Source organism: Lissotriton vulgaris, chromosome 3_1, assembly GCF_964263255.1.
Source record: "Lissotriton vulgaris chromosome 3_1, aLisVul1.2, whole genome shotgun sequence".
NCBI classification, from domain to species: Eukaryota; Metazoa; Chordata; class Amphibia; order Caudata; family Salamandridae; genus Lissotriton; species Lissotriton vulgaris.
Window position 1 is genome coordinate 512,568,458 of NC_141689.1, and position 20,013 is coordinate 512,588,470.

The following is a 20,013-nucleotide window of genomic DNA, read 5'->3' on the forward strand; positions in this document are numbered from 1 at the left end:
CATCTTTTACCGTTTGGCTTCCTCCAGGTGGCACAGGTACTCGTAGGCAATGTTCTGGTGCCTCCGCTCGTCCATTTCCTCTGCGGAGAGTCTTTCATCATCCACGATCGCTGCAAACAGACAACAGCCAAGAGTCACTAAAAGGATCACAACTATATGACAGAAATTGTAGTTTTAGAGTCATATCAGTAAAGCCTGTTAACACTATATTACAGGGAAAACAAAAAAAGATAGGAACTATAGACATGACAAGGAAAGCACTTTATATACCACTAATACTCTTATTGAAATGTTCACGAGGGCTAAAACAATTAGTAGTACAAAAGCAGGCATCATGTTTTTTAACATATTTAGGTGTCAGCAAAAAAATTCCTTATCCTAGCAACAAGTTAAATCAAAGCCTTTCAGTTGTGACTCCAAACACATATCACATTTCTCTTATAAGAAATTCCTTCGATTACCATTACTCTTTCAATTAAATATAGGTGTGCATGAACACGGTCTAGATTTATCATTTGCACAGCGATAGATTATTAAAACTGATCCTCCTCCTTACCAAAGCTACGAATTCTCCGCAAGGAACTCACCATGGCCATTTTTGCCACATTCACTATATTGCTTCACGCTGACCTTGGGTCCTTACCTGTGACGGGTCCTCCGACCAGGCCCAGCCCTATAGTTTCCCACTCCACAAGTGCCATGAGGTAGGTAGGTAGGTAGGTAGGTAGGTCTGTCTCAATGGCCAATACAGAACATTTTCTCCTGCTTCGATTGTCACGTCACCTGTACCCTCTTATATCTGAAGCCCACCCTCCACACGCACCTCACCCAAAACAGCCCTCATGCACACCATGATACCCCGATCTGCGTCGGCCCATAACATTACCACGGCTATGCCCCCCAAAATACCAGATCAGAAGTCAGGACTGATACCCGAAGGCAGACACCTAATCAACCTAAAAGAGCACATTCAGCGATCTATTACTTTGGCAAACAGCAACAGCAACATTAAACATCTGCTTTTTAAACGTCACATCACTATCAACAACACCCTGAGAAGTGCCCTTGTCTACCAAGCCCGGTGTCAAGGACGCTTACAAGATTGGTGGGGCTGGAGACGCAAACTGTCTCAGACTTTGTAGAATGGAGGTTACTTTTCTACACAGAAACAACTGGGTTACCTTTGGAACTGCAGCCCAGGTTGGAACTACTGGGTATATGGGGTCCAACAGAACATTCCGGATACCAGAAACTGTTAGTAAACTTGGGCTGTATGGGGGCTAAGAGGGACACTGCACAGAGGTCTGGGCTTCTCCCTTCACAGCAAAACTGGTAATTAGGAATGGAATTTTGTAGAATAATGGAAAGGGAAGTCTACAATGGGAGAGGGTGCATGAGAAAATATGATAAGTTAAGGGGGGGGATGGGACATGAACATGAGTTAAGAGAGGGGGACATGGCTGACCCCCCCCCCCCCTTTTATGCGGACTGGGAGGGGAAATAATGCATCCATCATAGAATTTAAACACAGACTCCGGTCACTGGACACAGACCCATGATGTAGTGAACTGTAGACACGGTTATAGCTCCTGTGCTGGTGGGAACATGGGATTTAACCACGGAAGAACGGGTGGTGGAAGGTTGTTGTGAATGGAACGGAAACGCACCTTCAGTCCGCATCCGTGACACCGCATGCTGTCACAACGGGGTCGTTATAACAACCGTGTTGTAACGACATGCGGAGTAATGATATGCGTTGTCACAACGCCTTGCGGAATGGGGGAAGAAGGTGTTGGATTTAAAATCCAACATCTTCCCTAAAGTCCGCACAGACTGGAGTTGGAATAGTAAATTTTACTATTCCAACATCCAGCGCCCCCCTCCGCAAGTCGTTGTTAAGACTTGCGGAGTGATGGTATGCGGTGTCACAACGCGGTCGTTCTTACGACTGCGTTGTGACAGCATGCGGAAAAAAGGTATTCGGAGTGAAGAGGGTTATTGGAATGGAACTTTTCTTGTATACGTGGACATAAAAATATACTTTTGAAAAAATGGTGGCGGTCACGGTTCCCCCAGCCACCATGACAATCAGGGACACCTTCCCAAAAGGTACCCATCACACCATATCCTCATACATAATTTTTACACAGGGTATTACTGGACTGTTGCTAACTGCTGATGAACTCTCAATGGTGATGTGCCTTGCAATACTAATATAGACATAACAGACACAATATCATTATGAATAGTGGTCTCCAAAGTTTCTTGAGGCACAAAGTGGTGGATTAAGGATGGAAAGGAGTAGGAACGGGATTCTTCCTAACACACAAAATATGAGATTATTTAGTTTCATGTTATATATGCAACAAAACCTCTACTACCATGAACGACTTCTAATGGTTTTTTTGTATTTACACCGCAGGGACAGGTGCAGGTAATTTCCTTATATGCATAAAGCTCAAGAAAGGGTTACTCGCTAAAAGCTGCTGCTTGAATGCGGCACTGCACTTGCTTCCCTCTTTGTCCCCTCAAACCGGCATGTGCAAGAGCATGCGGTTCTTTACTGCATGTGGTAGTGGAAGCCTTGACATACACATCTATGTATTTTGGTCATTTTAGATTGATTGATGTTGGCTGCAGCAAGCCATTTGGGCTTTCATACAGCTCTGGACATACGAGTCTGATGTTAGTCTTGTTACTGTATGTGCTGATGTGATCAGATCTTTGAAAAATTCATAGTTTGGTCAGGGAGATCAAGATGCAAAATAGTGGTAATCGGCAGGCATCCAAATAGAGTTCTTTATTTGAAAGTATCATGCTTTTGTGAAACCAATATAATTAGTATTAGAACAGTGGAATGTTGGTAGCTCCATTGAAAACAATGGAGTGCTCTGGGCTTATAATGGCTGGTATAAGCCCAGAGTTCCAACATTCCAATGTTTCTTTGTTCACAGCCAGATGCTTCAGGGAGCCTGACGGGATTTCAATCCCCTCGCGATCCCTGAAGGCTTTGTTAGAACATTCTGCTCTCAAGTGGCAGAATGTTCTAATAGCCTTATAGTCCTTCATAGCAGGGCTATACCTGCTATTAAAGTCCTGCTGCCCTGTTAAAGTGCCTCGCCTTCAGCTCGGGCCTTTAAAGCTACAGCGGGCCTTTAATAGCCGGTATAGCCCACTACGGCGGGCTATAAGGCTATAGAAATTACCCGCCTACACAGCAGAAACTTTGGGTGATTATTTACTACTCTGTTTCTAGAGAAAAATTAAATAAAACTTTGCAAAATATTAACGCATTCAATTAGTTGAATTTTGTTTTTTATCACAGACGCGTTGCTTTCTTTCCTCATTGCTTGCTTTCTGCATGGATACCCACATTCCATGATTGAAACTGGGATCTTCCAGACAGACCGTTACGTGGCAAACAGTGGACCGAACATACTAGATCCAGTTAGAACAATCCATGAGGCACCAGAGGAGGAAATAGGTGGCTTGACTTGGTGCTTTTCCCTTTTACGGTTACCTGTTTCACCAGCATGTCCCTTGAGTGAGTAACCTCTGTGTGTAAGGAGGATGAAGACCTATCAGACTGCAACATTCTACAAGAATGCTCACTCGAATCTGCTCTTCTAGACTGCCTTCACCAACTCCTCTTCAGCAGCAGTCGCAGAATCTAAATTCAGCTACAATTATCCCTCACCAAATCAAACTCAAAAACCAGAAAACACAGTGGTGGAATTAGCTTTCATCATACTCAATGACTCAAGAAAAGAATAGCAGTTTCTTAACTCCAGTTGCAATACAATGCCCATCTGAACTATCACCCACTTCCGGGCCTTCCCTCGAAACTACAAAGTTAAAAATACGATGGGCAACCTTTGAATCGGCAATGATCTGTGACTTTGGCCACAAAAGAAAAGTAAATTCTGGTCTGTATGTCAGCATTCCAACTAGAGACGATCAAGGGGCCGGAAAATATAATTTGCAATTAATTCAATGATTGGACTACCGAAATTCTCAATTTGTGCTTTTGAAGAACGTTAACCATCTAAGAATCAAAGAAGATTTCCAGCCAAATGGAAAAATAATGACTTTGGGGAGAGGATGTAGCCTTAGGGGTAGGGCGGTGGACCTCAAATCTGGGGAATCGAGTTCGAGTCTCGGCAAGGACGCACAACATCCTGTGATTCTGGGCAAATCAAGTAATCACCCGGTGCCTAAAAAAATGAATTTGTCTTTAGTAATGCAACTGGTGCTCGTGTAAAGTGCTCTGATGCCTGATACCTTAGGATCAAGTTTGCGCTACATAAAACTCCGTAAAACAAAACAAACTCTGCCTTTAGCTTCATGTTTAAAGTTCGAATATTTAAGCCACACTCCTCCCTACAGGGAGACATGTATTAACAGTCACTAGGCTACTGCGCTTCAACATTGTACTCCAAGAAAAGTAGTGTTGTGGATAAAATGAAATAAACTAAAATAATAGTAGTAGGAAGAGAAAATAAATTACTCAATTGCTATGCAGATGGCACCAGAATGGAGTATGTCAGTATATCTATCTATCTATCTATATTTATTTATTTGAGGGTCAGTCGTGATCAAGTTTTTATGTGGTAGACAAACCAAACCAATGCGGATTCCTTTAATGCAGATTCACACTTTGTCTACTAAACTATCAGGGAGTTTCAAGTTTTGCTCTGGAGGAATTAGTTGTGCCCCCATGCTTACAGCCTTTCTCTTGGGAAAAAGATGTACATGTCTGGATGAATGAGATGGAAGCATGGGGCAGGGATGTTCTAAGCAATGAAAGTAGTGAGGTAGAGGAGTGAAGAGCGCTGCAGCAGTGCATATTTTCACCCGGTACCAGTAGTAGTTGGGCTGTTTTATAGCATTGCGCATGGGCTCATTGGGTTGGGGCGGTCGGTTCTCTGTGCTCCAAGTGGTTCTTTACATGGGTGCACACAGTATGAAATTGTTCAGCAGCTGAGGTGAGAAGCTCTCTTCAGCTCCATATTGTTCAAATCAAGTTGCAGTTGGTGAGAACAACCATCACATTGACGCCTTTGACAAACTCGCCTAAAGGTTTGCTATCGGTAAAACAAAAGAAGCGAATCAAGGACTGTAGCCATAAGTACTTGAAAGATAAAAAACAGATGTGTAAATATTGAAGATATAGCACTACTGGAAACCTCCAGCGGTACCCTGCGAGGAAGCGGTGCTGTTGCTGCCAACAGTGTGTAAAAGAAATGTGCCTGGTCTGGGGCAAACACTTCAGTGTACTCTGAACACATGTGAAAGAACCATGCAAGAAGTAGGAAATAAGGAAACCAATAAATAAGCATTTTCAATGCAATAGGTCTCGTATTTGTCAGAGTTAGAGCTATTGGCGTCATTAGTGACAATGCCTATTACCTATGTGTCTCCGTTTGGAGTGTAGTTAATGTATGAACAGAGACACAGCTGCAGCACTTCGTAGACGACTTAGAATGAGAAATCACCACTGGGACCAGAGAAGTATCTGCAACACTCGTCCAGAGGACTTGGAATGAGAAACTACCGACATGACCAGAGACACAGCTGCAGCACTGCCTAGAGGAGTGAGAACGAGGTATTACCACTGGGACAAGAGAAGCAGCTGCAACACTGCCTAGAGGACTTAGAATGAGGAATTACCACTGGGATAAGAGAAGGATCTGCAGGACTTGTCTAGAGGACATAGGATGAGGAACTACCGACACGGCCAGAGACGCAGCTGCAGCACTGCCTAGAGGACTGAGAACAAGGTATTACCACTGGGACCAGAAAAGAAGCTGCAGCACTGTCTAGAGGACTTAGAATGAGGAAATACCAATGAGACCAGAGAAGCAGCTGCAGCACTGCCTAGAGGACTTAGAATGAGGAATTACCACTGGCACCAGAGAAGCAGCTGCAACACTGTCTAGAGGACTTAGAATGAGGAATTACCACTGGCACCAGAGAAGCAGCTGCAACACTGTCTAGAGGACTTAGAATGAGGAATTTCTACTGGGACCTGAAAAGCATCTGCTTCATTTTCTAGTGATACTAGAATGAGGAATTACCTATAGGACCAGAGAAGCAGCTAGCAGCACTGTTAAGATGATTTAGAATGAGGTAATTATGTCCACAAACACAGATGCAGGTGCAGCACTGCATAGAGGACCGAGTATGAGAAAGTTCCAACAGGACCAAAGAAGCAGCTGCAGCACTGTATAGATGACTTCGAATGAGGAATTACCACGGGAACCAGAGAAGCAGCAGTTGCACTGCCTAGAGGACTCAGAAGAATGGGGAATTACTACTGGGACAAGAGAATCACTTGCAGCACTGTCTAGAAGAATGAGAATGAGGAATTACCAATGATACCAGAGAAGCAGCTATACGCATACCTAGAAGCTTTAAGTATTTAAGCATGCAGCACTTTTATTTTTTTACAATTTAAGCTCTAAATTCTTGCTGAAGCCGATCCTTTTAATGTGGCAGGTATTGAGAACCTGCACTCCTTTCATCTGACATTTGCTGTACTTCTCAGCAATGCTGCATACATTTAACGGACGAGGAGAGGCATTTCGCTTCTAGATGTTCATGTTCATTAAAGGCATAAACTTCTCACATCCCACTCCTTGGACCCTGCCACCACTGGCAGACAGTGTCAGGACACAACCAAGCAGGCCAGGCACTCCCTACTCCAGGCGCTGCCACAAACCACTTCTGAATACAGATTCATTAGGATGTGGTGTACTGGGTAAATTGTCCACGAAGCCAGCAGAATTAAGTCTAATGAGAGTGGGTCCACTTAACGAAAAATAATAAAAACCCCGTCCCTTTAATGTTCAGAATGAAAGGCCCATAAGAAACTTCAGGGAAAAAATGATAAACTGGCTTTTTGCTGCATAGACCGCAGAAAAATTCAACTTGCCTGAAAGCGGAGCATAAGAGACGTCTGCAACAGTGCCAAGTGGCCCTCACATGGTGAATGGTGTGCAATAATAATAATCATCATCATCATAAAAAGAATGTGTGATATTGGACAAATGTCACCCTATACATGGGAGCTTTTGAAATCCTCAAAAGTAGTAGGTGTACAGAACATAAATTAAGCATTCACACAGTACTCCATCCATGCACTAGTGCCTTATCAATCATTCAGTTTGCTTCACTGCATTCCATACCAGCAGCGCCAAATCACATAAAAAGCACAAATCAGGCCCTTGCGCACCAAATCCACTTCGATCCAAGCACACCCACGCGGTAGCATGCTGAACAAAATAACAGGCTAATAGTAAAAAGTAAACGTGGAGGCGACACGGTTAGAGCACTGAATTTGATTGAAGATGGTGACACCATTCACGCAAGCACACAGATGATTGCCACACTTACAAGGACAACTGGATACCTCAGAAAAGCCATCTGCAAAAGTACTGGAAAGGCGCCATCTTTGAAACAAAACCTATTGCATTACAAATGAGGGAAAAAAGAGCTGCATTACTTCCCGCCCACCTCCTCACATATGAAGGAGCCAACGCTGTATCTGCTCCTTGTAGCACGACCGGACAAATAGAGTTTGAGCCGAGCCTTTCACTGGAGTGGGGCAAAGCAGAGCTTGCAGAATGACGAACAGAGTTTAACTAGACGTGCTGGCAAAGAAGATAAAGAAAGGAGCGTGCCGCTATAGTAAAAGCGGACCGCGCTACCAAAAAAAATAATAATATAGATGAAAAGGTGCAAGTTGGGTGAGTCGCGCATTTTGTAAATATGATGCGGCCGCCATTACTAATAAAAATAAATGCGTTGCAGGAAAACATGTTGTGGGTGGATTGGGAGAAAATCATTTAAGAAAGTAGTGCTCACAGACTAGAAAAAGCAGACCATGTAACAACACAAGTAAAAAGTCCAGTCCGCATAGGAGGTTACAAATGTAGACAAGGCATTAGTTACTAAGGAGGGACTAACAAGTCTATTAACGAATCAGAAGCAACCTTTTAGAAAGGACAGTAACAGGATCCAATTGAAAGGATGGGCGGAGAGTGGGCAGGGCTTAAAGTCCATACCTGAATACAGCATGCCTCGCAGAGCAGCGCATGCGCTGCGGAGGCTCAACCTAAAAATCAGAAGTGTCAGGGGTGAGATAACAGTATGGAAATTGGTGATTGCAAGAGAAGATTTCAGGTCAAGATGACTTGTGCAAAATAAATGTCACTATGGCGGCTGCCTGCTCATAAATAGGAATGAGGATTCACTGCATACACATGCATACACATGCACAATGACTGGTTAACCATGATATTTATGAGCAACTGTGAGAAGCACTTACAGGGCGCTTCGCTAGGTGGCAGAATACTCCTCATTTGCACATAGGAGCGTCAAAACCTATGAGTAAATTGGGCTTATGTTAAGAATGAGTTTACACTTGACTAACTAATGTGCATTTGTTTCTGGGAGAAGGTAAAATCAGAAAAGAGAAAATGAAGGTCTAACGAGTTAATGTTCATCTTCTAGTAGCAGGTTGCAAATGGTACACATAAATTGACATATCTATGAAATACTCTTACTACCTCTCTAGAGAGGCTGATGAGTCAATACTAATGCCACGTTTAAATGTGAAGATTTCCAGGAAAGAACTTGATGACTAAAGTATTTGTCTAAAGCTTAAAACGTGTTGGTTTAATAATGATGATGATAGCAATTTATAGCGCACACCTACTCCAAGGAGTCTCCCGGTGCGAAAGAAACTGGATCAGAATATGAAAAGAGGCTCAGACTTGCACAAAGAGCCACATCTTAAGTTTCTTCTTAAACACTGCCACTTTGCTCAAAGTCTGCAGTCCCAGAGGAAGCAGATTCCAGGCTGCCAACCCCAGGTACACTAGAGACCTTCCACCTAATCTTGCACACTGAATCTTGGGGAACTCCACAAAAAATGTATTGTCGGATCTCCAATCAATCAGTCAGGGACTTGTAAGCGCGCTACTCACCCGAGAGGGTCTCAAGGCTCTGAGGTGGTGGTGGTGGAGGGAGTGTGGGGGGGGGGGGTTCCTGCAGACCTGTTTAGCCAAAGAGCCAGGCCTTGAGGGTCTTTCTGATGGTGTTCAGGGAGGGGGCACGTCTGATGTCTGCCGGTAGCTCGTTCCAGGTCTTGGCTGCAATGTGAGAGAAGGATCTTCCGCCGGCTCTGGCTCTGTGAATGCACAGGGTTTCGGCCAGTACGAGGTTTGAAGATCGGAGGTTTCTTTTGGGTACATGGAAGTTGATTGTCGTTGAGGTATTTGGGTGTGTAGGCATTTGTAGGCGTGAGTGAGGATTTTTAAAGTGACTCTTTTCTCCACAGGAAGCCAGTGGAGACTTTGCAGGTGTTGGCTGATGTGTTTGTGTCGGGGGATGCAGAGGACAAGTCTGGCGGCGGTGTTCTGTATTGTCTGGAGTTTGCGGAGTAGGGACTTGATGCCGGCGTAGAGTGCGTTTCCATAGTCCAGTCTGCTGATGATGAGTGTGTGGGTGACTGTCTTCCTTGACTCAGGGTGGGATCCACTTGAAGGTCTTGCGGAGGATGTTGAAGCAGCTGGAGGTGACGCCGCTGACCTGTCAGTTTATGGTGAGTGTCGAGTACGATGCCGAGGTCCTTGGCGTGGTCTTAGTTGTCTTGTGGGGTTATGAAAGTCTGCTCTAAGGTAGGGGGTGTCTGATTGATATAAGGCATCATGTACTAATACAAGAGCCTTAAATGTGACTGATGAGCAGCCAATGGAGTGCACGCAATTGTGGCGAAATTAGTGTTCTCATAGGAACATTTAACAGTAGCCGGGTCGCCACTTTCTGGATCACTTGGAGTTACCCATAGGGTAGTCTGGTAAGCAAAAATATAGTGCATTGCCATAATTGATTCTACAATAGACACTGTTTTAATTGATCTTCAGCTAAATGCTTTGACGCAGAGTTTTCCAATCAATTATCCTACTCACTTTCCTTTCTGAGACTTATCACCTGTGAAACCAACAGAAAACCAGGTTGATGAGTGAAGTATGGTACCTAAAAGCGCCAATCCACACACCCTCTTTCACGATTCCAGTTGTGCAGCCTTCACAGCACTTCTTTTTACATTTTCTTTGGGTGAGAACGTAGAAATTTGCAACGTGAAATTGTGGGTTGTGTGTCTCTGTCACATGACTTCTTGTCCACCTGATGTCCTCAAGAGGGCTTCATTATAACTGCATTCATCTGTATGACAGAAGTAGTATTAGCGGTTAATGATGTGTCACTAGCCCAATTGTAGGTGCCCTTACATACCTAAGAATTGTTTCACTTTTTTTTGTTTACCATGTTATGTCTATTAGTTTTCCATAAATTGTAGATACAATGCGAACAAGGCATCACATCAACAAAAAAGGAAACTATCAAGAATAAATTCTACAACATTTCCCCCTGCCCCTATAAAGACAGGAATGTTGAATCATAATGCTTTCTATCAGTACTAGGTAACAGTTGTTGTTTCTATCACATCCCATCAGGAAACTAAAAGATTGTGCAGCCTAATAATGAAACATGTTTAAAGCTCGTCAACGAGTCAGGCAGGTTAGATGGGGTAGAGTCTGTGGCAAATAAGTTAACAACCTCAATTAAAAGTATAATTACACAGGTTTTAAAAAATGGATTTGATTTATTTCTGTAGAGCGCATGATTAACAGAACAGGCACACTGGCACACAGAAACAAAAAAAAACCATGAACCTGTTTATAAAGCTTTCCAGAAGGCAGAATCAGAATGAATGGCTTTGAGGTGCACATGGAGATTATTTCGTATCCTAAAGTCAGACATGCTAATACCATTTGATGTGAGTCATGGAGAGCAAAGGTTGAGTGCTAGATCCAGTGTTCTTTCCTGAAATATGTTAACTGAAATGTTCATTTAGCCAGGACTGTTTGGTCTCATACAATATCTGAAGCATAAGGTAAAGATCCTTACATGTAATACTCTGCTTGAGGTGGAGCCAATGAGGTCTAGCTAATGAGAGAGACATGGTCAATTTCAGTTGGGCGAGTTTATGGAAGGAAACGTTTTGAATACTCTGCAGCTTAGCAAGACTGCTTTGGATAAACCAAGATAGAGAATGTTACGGTAACCCATTATCAGCAGAACACTTGAGCATGATGTTTATGTGGCAGAAAAGGTAGAACTTTTTTTGGGCATCCTTATGTTTAGAAGCAAACAGCAGAAGCTGCATTTAATTTTGCAGTATTACTCCCAAAAATGTACCTTTTTTCCTCCCAGGAGGAAGCACCACCAGGAGATAGTAGCCACATGAAGTTTGTCAACCAACTGTGTCATTGCCTACCTGCGGAATTTTTGTTGTGATGGTATTTATTTATTTTTTAAATGTTGCAAAATTCATTCCTGAACTCCATGTAAATCACATTTGCAATTGGTCTTTAGGTTTGCTGATTGAGACACACATTTAACTGAAGACTGTCTGCGTAAGATTAAGCCAGACAGGCATAGTATTTGATTAACTAAGTCAATGGACACACCTGTGCTGTAATTAGTACAAATGAAAGCGATGAACCTTGCAGGACTCCATGAATGAATGATGGCCGATGATGTACAACTATAAGGTGGTAAGCCAACTAATTGGGTATAGCCCTCAAGAAAAGAGAAGCATCAACCTTGGTTGGACCCTGTGATCCCTAATTAAGCGCGATGGGTTAAAAGGATAGAGTGGTTAACTGTCGCAAAGAATGCCCAGAGGTTCAAAAGAATAAAGGCAGTGAAATTGCCCTGGTCCCCAATAAAACGTACCACATCCATGACACGTGTCAGAGCGGTGTCTATGCCACGACAAGGGTAGAAAACAATTTCCCTGGATCAATGCCATTCACATCTTACTAGTGCGGAGCAAATTGTTTTGCTACAATATGTTGAGATTGCCACTGGAAGGTAGCAGAGAGCTATGTGTATCCGAATTAATTATGTTAACAAGAGCTGGAGACAAGTTTTCTGCCACAGGTCTATCCAGATTAATTATGGTAAGAAGAGTTGGAGAATGTGCTAAAAGGCACGACTGGAGAAAAGAAACTTGAATGAAATCGTCCGGACCAGATTCAACTAGCCCAAGAACTGAGGCCACTTCCTCATGTCATGATTTGTTGGACTAAGGCTGGAGCAGGTGCTGGCTGGAGATTTTAGGGAGAGGGACAAGGGGAAAGTGATTGGTAGCAGAGTGTGAACTTTTGATGTCGGCATACATTTGATTAATTTTACAGGTAAACATTATGCACACTATTCTCAGAACACCGGAGACTTGGAGGCAACAGAGAAAACAAAGGAAGGTTTCAGAAATTATTTTTTTAAAGATTTTGGATCATAGAATGTTAATGAAGAGGACATCTGATTTGACGCTCAAAAGGTATTTCTTATAGATTTCACTTGCAGATTGTTGCAGATCGTGTCGGCCTCTGAGTACACGAAATCAGGCCACTTGCCCTCAAGCGCTCCAAGATCAAGTGATTTTGAGCCGTCTGAGAACCATTTGATAGCACATTGTTACTTCGAACCTTACATGTCCTAAGAGGGGCATCCTGATCAAGCACGTGTGAAGGGAGCGGGGGGTTGATGAAGGGAGGGAGAGCCTCTAGGACAGAGTCAAATTAAGCTTCTGGTTTAAAAGGAACAGTAGCAGGTGCCATGGACTGGTTCTCCTCTCAATACTTAGAGCTCTTCTTTCTTCGCACTTGCCACATTTGTAAGTAGATCTTTCTAGTCACATCTGACAAACGTTAGTGATTCAAAATAACCTCAAATAAGGCTGTGTCTGGGACCCAAAATAATTTGGGCTATATCTGGCAAACTTCCAAACCAAACCTTTATTTCTACGTATGACATATTTTGAATGTTGGGTTCACAATAAAGACTTCCTATTGAAGCCACCCTAAACAGACTTATTCAAGAGCGTAATTAAACAATCTCATTTAAACAGGTGGCATTCATCAGTCTCGCAATATCGCACAAGGAGTTCAATCACAGAGCATTGTTGGTTAGTGGTAAAATGATTACGCAGTTATAAACAACTCTTCCTTGATGGTCAGTCTTCTATCTTATCACAGAACCACTTTAAAATTGCACGACAATTTAAAACAAGGGTTACAAATCAAGCCCGCTATGGACTTTAAAGGAAAGAGACATTTCCATTATGGCTTATACATTTAATTTCCTTTTTCTTTAAAGTTTGAGCAGTGTCGTAATGCCTGAAAGTGTCCATATTTAAAATATTGAAATAATTATACCAAGTTTTTTAAACAAACTTACATTTAACAGAAGACACAATGTTCAAGCGATTAAACCATGAAATTGACAACTGGCTGATGTTTTATGTAGTACATTGTTAGTACATTGTTAGTTGTCTTTCTAGTCTTTCCTAAGAATACCTGTACTTCATGTTCTATATTCTATGTTCCTTGTGTGTTTGCTCTGTGGGTTCTACATTGTGGCAGTTGACTGGTTGCTGCTGCAGTGGAGGGTCTGCTCTTACTCCGCCTCTTGACTTACAATAAAGAAGTCTATCAACTACGTCTGCTGTCTCCTGGATCTCTTTACTACAATATTTTGGCGACGAGGATGGGATTCTTTGCTGCCCATAGACGCTCCTGAATTTTTTTATTGTTACATTGCACAATGAGCTGGTCTCTAATTAGCTCAGTCATATTGCCAAATTTGCACTTGACGGACATTTCGCGCAATCTGGAAACAAAGTCATCTATGCTCTCACCCATTTTCTGACTTTTAGTGTAAAACTTGTATCTATTCATTACAAGATTTTCTTCCTTTGCATATCTGACTTCAAGACGAGAAATTGCTTCCTTATACTCTTCTAAAGGAGCTTGTGCACCAGCTTGAAGAACCTGTGGCAAGAATCTAAAAACACGTTGGCCCTCTTTACCAAGTGAGCTCAAAAGAAGAGCTTTCTTGCGCTTAGCAGAGTATTCTTGTGCATCCAAGGCATCCAAGTAGTTCTCAAACATGGGAAACCAATCTTCCCATGATATGCTGGGTTGGCCTGGGATAGAAAGAAAACTAGGTGGTAGAACCACAGTGCCACTTTGTAAGGCTACCTGCTCAGACATGACTGAGATATAGTGAGGTAAGACGAGTAAACAAACACAGAGTCAGTGATGGGTTGACTGTTGAAATAATCTGTAACAATCAAGGCAGTCAATAAGGTCATAAAATAGTCATAGGCAATTGGAGATAAATAAGACTAAATAGTGAAAGCAGAGCAGCGTATGAGCAAAAGTCGATAATAAAATTGAATTAAAGTAGAGCTTTACTTGATAAGAATGCGCAAAAGACGTGTGCATAGTCGTTGCATAGCTGGAGATGAATCAGTTACCATGGTAACTCAAAATGGCTTTGAAATACGTGCTGACGTATTAACGTGATGTTGACAATTCCCCACGAAGACGTGTTGACGTTGCAAGAAGCGTCGCGCTGAGCGTACTGACGAGGAGACAGGAAGCGTGGAGAGAAAGCAAGCAGGCAGACGTCACAGAGTCCTTCACCAACTCCCCTTGAAGACTCTAATGCGTCATCATTCGGACAGAGAAATAGACGGGAGCAGGAGACGGCCAGGGAAAGAAGCGGTGAGTGAACGGAGGAGGCAAACAGTAAACGATTCAAATTAAAACTTGCCAGTTCATAGAAGAGGGTGAAGATTCCTCTAGAAGTCCTCCGTGACCGTGTCCATGTCACTGTGTGTAGGGAAAGAAAAGCCGGATTCAGCTCAAATCGGTCTGCTCTTTACTCGTAGACCAAGGAATTCGATGGGTTCGAAGAAAAACCGAAGGAGTGCCCAAGGTTGTCTATTTTCAGGACGACATCCTGATTTATGGTCTTACTGAATGTCAGCATAATTCCACTCTCAGAGTTGTCCTGGAGAAATTATCTAATGCTGGTCTTACACTACGCAAGGACAACTGTTTGTTTGGGGTGAGTCAAGTGGACTATTTGGGGTACACCATCACCTCCTCTGGCATCAAACCCAAAAGAGACTTGTGTGAGGATATTCGCTCTGCACCCCCACCTTGTGACAAAGATCAGTTACGTTCCTTTATGGGATTAATAGAATACTATTCAAAGTTTGTCAAGAATTTTTCTGATAAGACTGTTTGTATAAGATCTCTGCTTAAACGTGGTGTTGCTTTCACCTGGGGGGTTGAACAGCAGGAATGTTTTGTAAATATCAAAAATGAGATTTGTGATGCCAAGATGTTGTCTTCCTTTGACATTCATAATAAGTCAATTGTCACTGTGGATGCTAGCGCGCATGGTTTGGGTGCTATGCTGTCACAATTGAAAGGGGCGTCGGAAGTCACCATTGCTTTCGCCTCTAGGACCCTTACTGACACAGAAAAAAATTATTCTGTTATCGAAAGGGAGGCGCTAGCTGCATCTTGGGCTGTTGAATACTTCCGCACATATTTGTGGGGCATGAAATTCATTTTAAGGTCTGATCACAAGCCTCTTATCAAGGTCCTTTCTCCTGGTGGGGCGGGAAAGGGTTTGGCTCGGCTCATGAAGCTGGCGGCCAGATTACAGGAATTTCAGTACTCTATGGAATACATTCCTGGTTGGAGGAATGTCCAGGCCGATTGTCTTTCGAGGCTGTCTTTGGACTGGCGTTCTCCTCACAATTCGGTGGTGCCTTTAAATTTGGATGATGTTGCGGTCGCTTCAGTTGAGGATGCTGTCTTTGTGGGTGAAGGTGTTTTTTCCTCTAGTGATTGGTCTAAGGAAATGACTGTTGATACTACTCTTCAGGAGGTTATCAAACTCATCAGGTTGGGGTCTAGACGTGAGAGCTCTGTTTCTGTTTCTGTTAGACCTTATATTAAGGTCTTGGATGAGCTTTCAATTGTTGGTGACATTCTTTTCAAAGGTGAGAAATGTATACCACCCTTTGGGTTGAGGACTAAATTGTTGGCTTTGGCACATGAGGGGCATATGGGCCAGACCCTCACTTAAAGACGCATTAAGGACCACTTTTGGTGGCCTGGTGTTGATTCCCAGGTTGTTGATTGGATTGAGAATTGCTCTTTATGCAGGGAAGGTGAGAAGCATTTAAAAACTGGTCCTAAAGTTGTTTCTGGTGCGCACATTCTGAGTCCAAATTTACCCTGGCACACAATTTCTCTTGACTTCATTGGTCCCATGGGTGAGTTAGGTGAAACTGACAGATTTGCTGTTGTGGTTGTTGATGTCTTCACTAAGTGGTTGGTGGTCCATTTCACCAATGATATCACTACACCCAATACCATCAGATTTTTAGGAAATCTTTTCAAGGATGAGGGTTTGCCTTCTATCATTATTACCGATAATGGTCCACAGCTCACATCCAAAGATATGCAATTTTTCTTGAAAGAGTGTGGTATCTCCCATCATCGTACGTCCTTGTACAACCCCCAAGGCAATGCTGTTTGTGAAAGGGCGAATAAAGTTGTCAAGGGCATTATCCAGATGGCATCCAGTGGTGGTCATATTGTCAGGAAAATGGTGAACAAAATGTTGTGGGCCTATCGTACCACCCCCTTAGCTAGTGGAGATTTGTCTCCTTTTCAGGTGATGAGAGGACGTGATCCTGGTTTGAAGTTGTTTCCGTCCTGGATGAGGAATGTTGTCACTTTGCAGGGTAATGTTTTGGATGGTGAGCAAACCAAGGTTGGTGAATTTTCTTCCCGGACTCTTTCTTCATCTCCTTTTTCCGTAGGTGATTTGGTCAAGATTAAGTTGGGGAGGTTACAAAAAGGTTTGTCAAAATTCAAGGGACCATTCAAGGTCAAGAAGGTTCTCAATCATTGTGTCATTCTTAATAATGGGGAGTGTTGGAACTTTAGGAGGGTTGCTCTTTATAAGAGGGAGAAGTCTTCTGCTTCTTCGCCTCCTCTGCCTAGTGATGGTTCCACTTCTCCCATTCCCGTTGCTAGTAGCCCTTCTACTAGTGGCTACTTGTTAGCTAATGACACGCCCACTGGTTCTCTTGTCCAAAATGAAGTCAATGTCTCTGGTGGTGGCGATGCTCCTGCTCTTTCGCAGGATCTCGCTCCTGATCAAAGTAGTTCCAGTTGTACACGTTCTCTTAGGCCTCGGCGGCCTCCTGCTTATCTGCAAGATTTTGTTTGTTAAGTTTCCTTTATTTGTTTTTTTTTTTTTCCTTTTCCTCAAAAAACAGAAAGGGAGAAGATGTGTAGTACATTGTTAGTACATTGTTAGTTGTCTTTCTAGTCTTTCCTAAGAATACCTGTACTTCATGTTCTATATTCTATGTTCCTTGTGTGTTCGCTCTGTGGGTTCTACACTGTGGCAGTTGACTGGTTGCTGCTGCAGTGGAGGGTCTGCTCTTACTCCACCTCTTGACTTACAATAAAGAAGTCTATCAACTACGTCTGCTGTCTCCTGGATCTCTTTACTACATTTTACACATGCTATAGTTAGGCAAATGTTCACAACCAATGCTGGCAGCTCACTTTTTAGGCACATGACTTTGGATCATGATGGGAGCACGATTACTTCAGAATATGTTTGCAGCAGATTGGTACCACTCTGTGCCTGACAAAAACACGTCACCCCGCTGTGCTTTTTTGGGAAGACGGCATAGAAGGTTGGAGGTGGCTTGCGCGTGGGTGCTGAGTGTGGATGAGTAAGACAATGGTACTTGCACAAGTTTAAAAAAAGCAATTCCCCACCATAGGATGCGACACGTTCTAGTGTCTCATAGGCAGTTCCATGTGTCCCACTCCCTCCTCACTCTAGAGATTATGGCTATTCCTCATTCACTTAAGACAACATTTGGGTTAAACACCACTAGTAGTCCGAGTATCAAGTGTCCGTTGCTATGGTAAAGTTAAAAAATATTTCAGCACCAAAGTACTATCTACCGAGCAAGTTCCCAGGTGCCAATTAGGCCCAAATTCAGTCTTCCTTGCACCTGCAGAATCAGAGTTCTTCACACACAGTCGGACTCCCTTAACGACCTGTGGTTTCTCGTGGATCCTCCTGGCAGGATACGTTTGTCAGTCCATCCATCGATGGAGATAAGCTGATGTGAAGTTCCTGGTGCTGGTACCTCATCCCAATGTAGGAGCGTGGAGGATTCAGATTACTCCTCTGGCGATGCTCCGAGTCAGGTTGCACTTCTTGCTAGTTCGAGTGTCCCCCCCCTCTGGCTTATGGGGTCACCTCTTCTGCAGACAACCATCAACCTGATCGGTACAGCATATGTCTGCAGGGCGGCCCCTCTTGGCATACTGAGTTGTTGGCGCTTCACCGCAATAGGACTACGGTGCACTCCATATGGCAATCTCTCAACGACTCCAGTACCAGGGCACTCTTCAATTTTCATCCACCTTCACAGTGGCAAAATGTTCCATCATTCAGTACCCTCACCAAGCAAACCTACAGCCTTGTCCCTCCTATGTTCTACAAAATTATTTACATTATTTCTGCTTCCAGTCCACCTTAACCTGTTGTACAAATATGTTAATTTCCGTTTCCCTATGAAGACAGTTCTAGTAATCCTGGTACTCTCCTTGTTCTCCCTTATTTCACACATCTGCAGGGCACCAAAAACAACAACAAAAATGTCACCATCAGCTATAATATTTCATATTGGGATAAACGTTTCCTCTATAGATTCTATTACTGCACTAGAAGCTGTGTCCCTGACCAACTTTCTACCTCAATCCATTCCTCCCTGTCCAGCCGATCACTTAAAAATCCTTACTCCATTTTAGTACAGGTGGATAATACCCTAGTGTTAAAAATGGGGTCTCTATTTGGCAGTCGTCTACACCCTGTGGGACCCTCACTCTACTCAGGATAAGGGATTCACACAGCTAAGATAACCCCTGCTCACGCCCTTGGTAGCTTGGCACGAGAAGTCAGTCTTATATCAGAGTCAATCTTCAAAGCAATTGTACATACACACACAATTACGCAATAAAAACACTACAAAAAGAGTCAACACCAGTTTAGAAAAATAGCAAATATTTGATTAAAACAAACTCAAAACAACATAAATCCAGCATGCACAAGTAAAGATATCACTTTCCACAGGTTAAATAAGTTCAGTCCATAGAAATCTATGAATGTGATTCTTTTAGCACAAAGTACCTTTGATTTTTCAGAATTCACAGACAAAACAGGCCCTGGGGAGGTGAGGCGCTGGAAAAGCAAAGCAATGCGTCGGTTCCTTACTGCCAGGGGAGGTGATGCATCGGTTCCTTATTGCTAGGCAGGGTCTGGACTCTTACTGATCTCAGATTCTCTGCCCATGTCTCTGCTTTGGGCACTTTATAAGGCATCATGAGTCCGATTTTGTAGTCTGTCACCACTTGTTTCATGACCTCACATACAGAGTAAACTAACCAGAATTATAACACAAACTAGAGTGCACTTACAATGCTGATGTTTAGTTCACTATGTTGTAGGTATCTCCGAGTCAGCATGCAAATGCGTGCTCTTCTTCCCTATCTGACGGTTCTCTTTGCTTCATTACCTGGACCACCTGAGCCCCTTGCTCCTGCCAAAACGTCCCTTCAATGCCAAGCACAAGAACATAACTTTCATACCTTTTTCTTTCTTGTCTGCACATTTTCTTATCTGCATCCTGACTACACACTTCCAACTTTCTCCTTCTGCTACTTCCTCTTATCCACAGTCAATCACTAACTTTGAAGACCTGCCATGTGGCATTATGCGCACCTAGCTACAGCCACTCATACCACCTTTTGTTTGTGAAGTCCAATCCCCCGGTAGTTCCCCACTCTTTAGTTTTGCGTCCTTTGTAACTGCCTCAAGACATCCCTCCCTTCTGTCCATTATGACAGGTGTGCACCATTTTCAGCTATACATTGGTGCAGTTTTTCAGGGTGGCATTCCAGCCACTCCTGCTTGCTGTTTGGCTGTGGGGCACCCCGTATCAGCACTTTCCCCTGGTGTCTTTTCCTGAGGAGGGAT

General features: G+C 43.2%; 1 protein-coding gene across 2 annotated transcripts in view; it reads right to left on the minus strand.

Moving 5' to 3' along the window:
• Positions 1–20,013, minus strand: part of IQGAP2 (IQ motif containing GTPase activating protein 2) — a 1,114,959-nt gene that overhangs the window by 903,044 nt on the left and 191,902 nt on the right. For both annotated transcript variants that reach the window (XM_086960756.1, XM_086960757.1), the window contains exon 2: positions 11–110. In XM_086960756.1, coding sequence (XP_086816882.1) covers positions 11–110 — 100 coding nt within the window. The remainder of the gene's footprint in view (positions 1–10; positions 111–20,013) is intronic.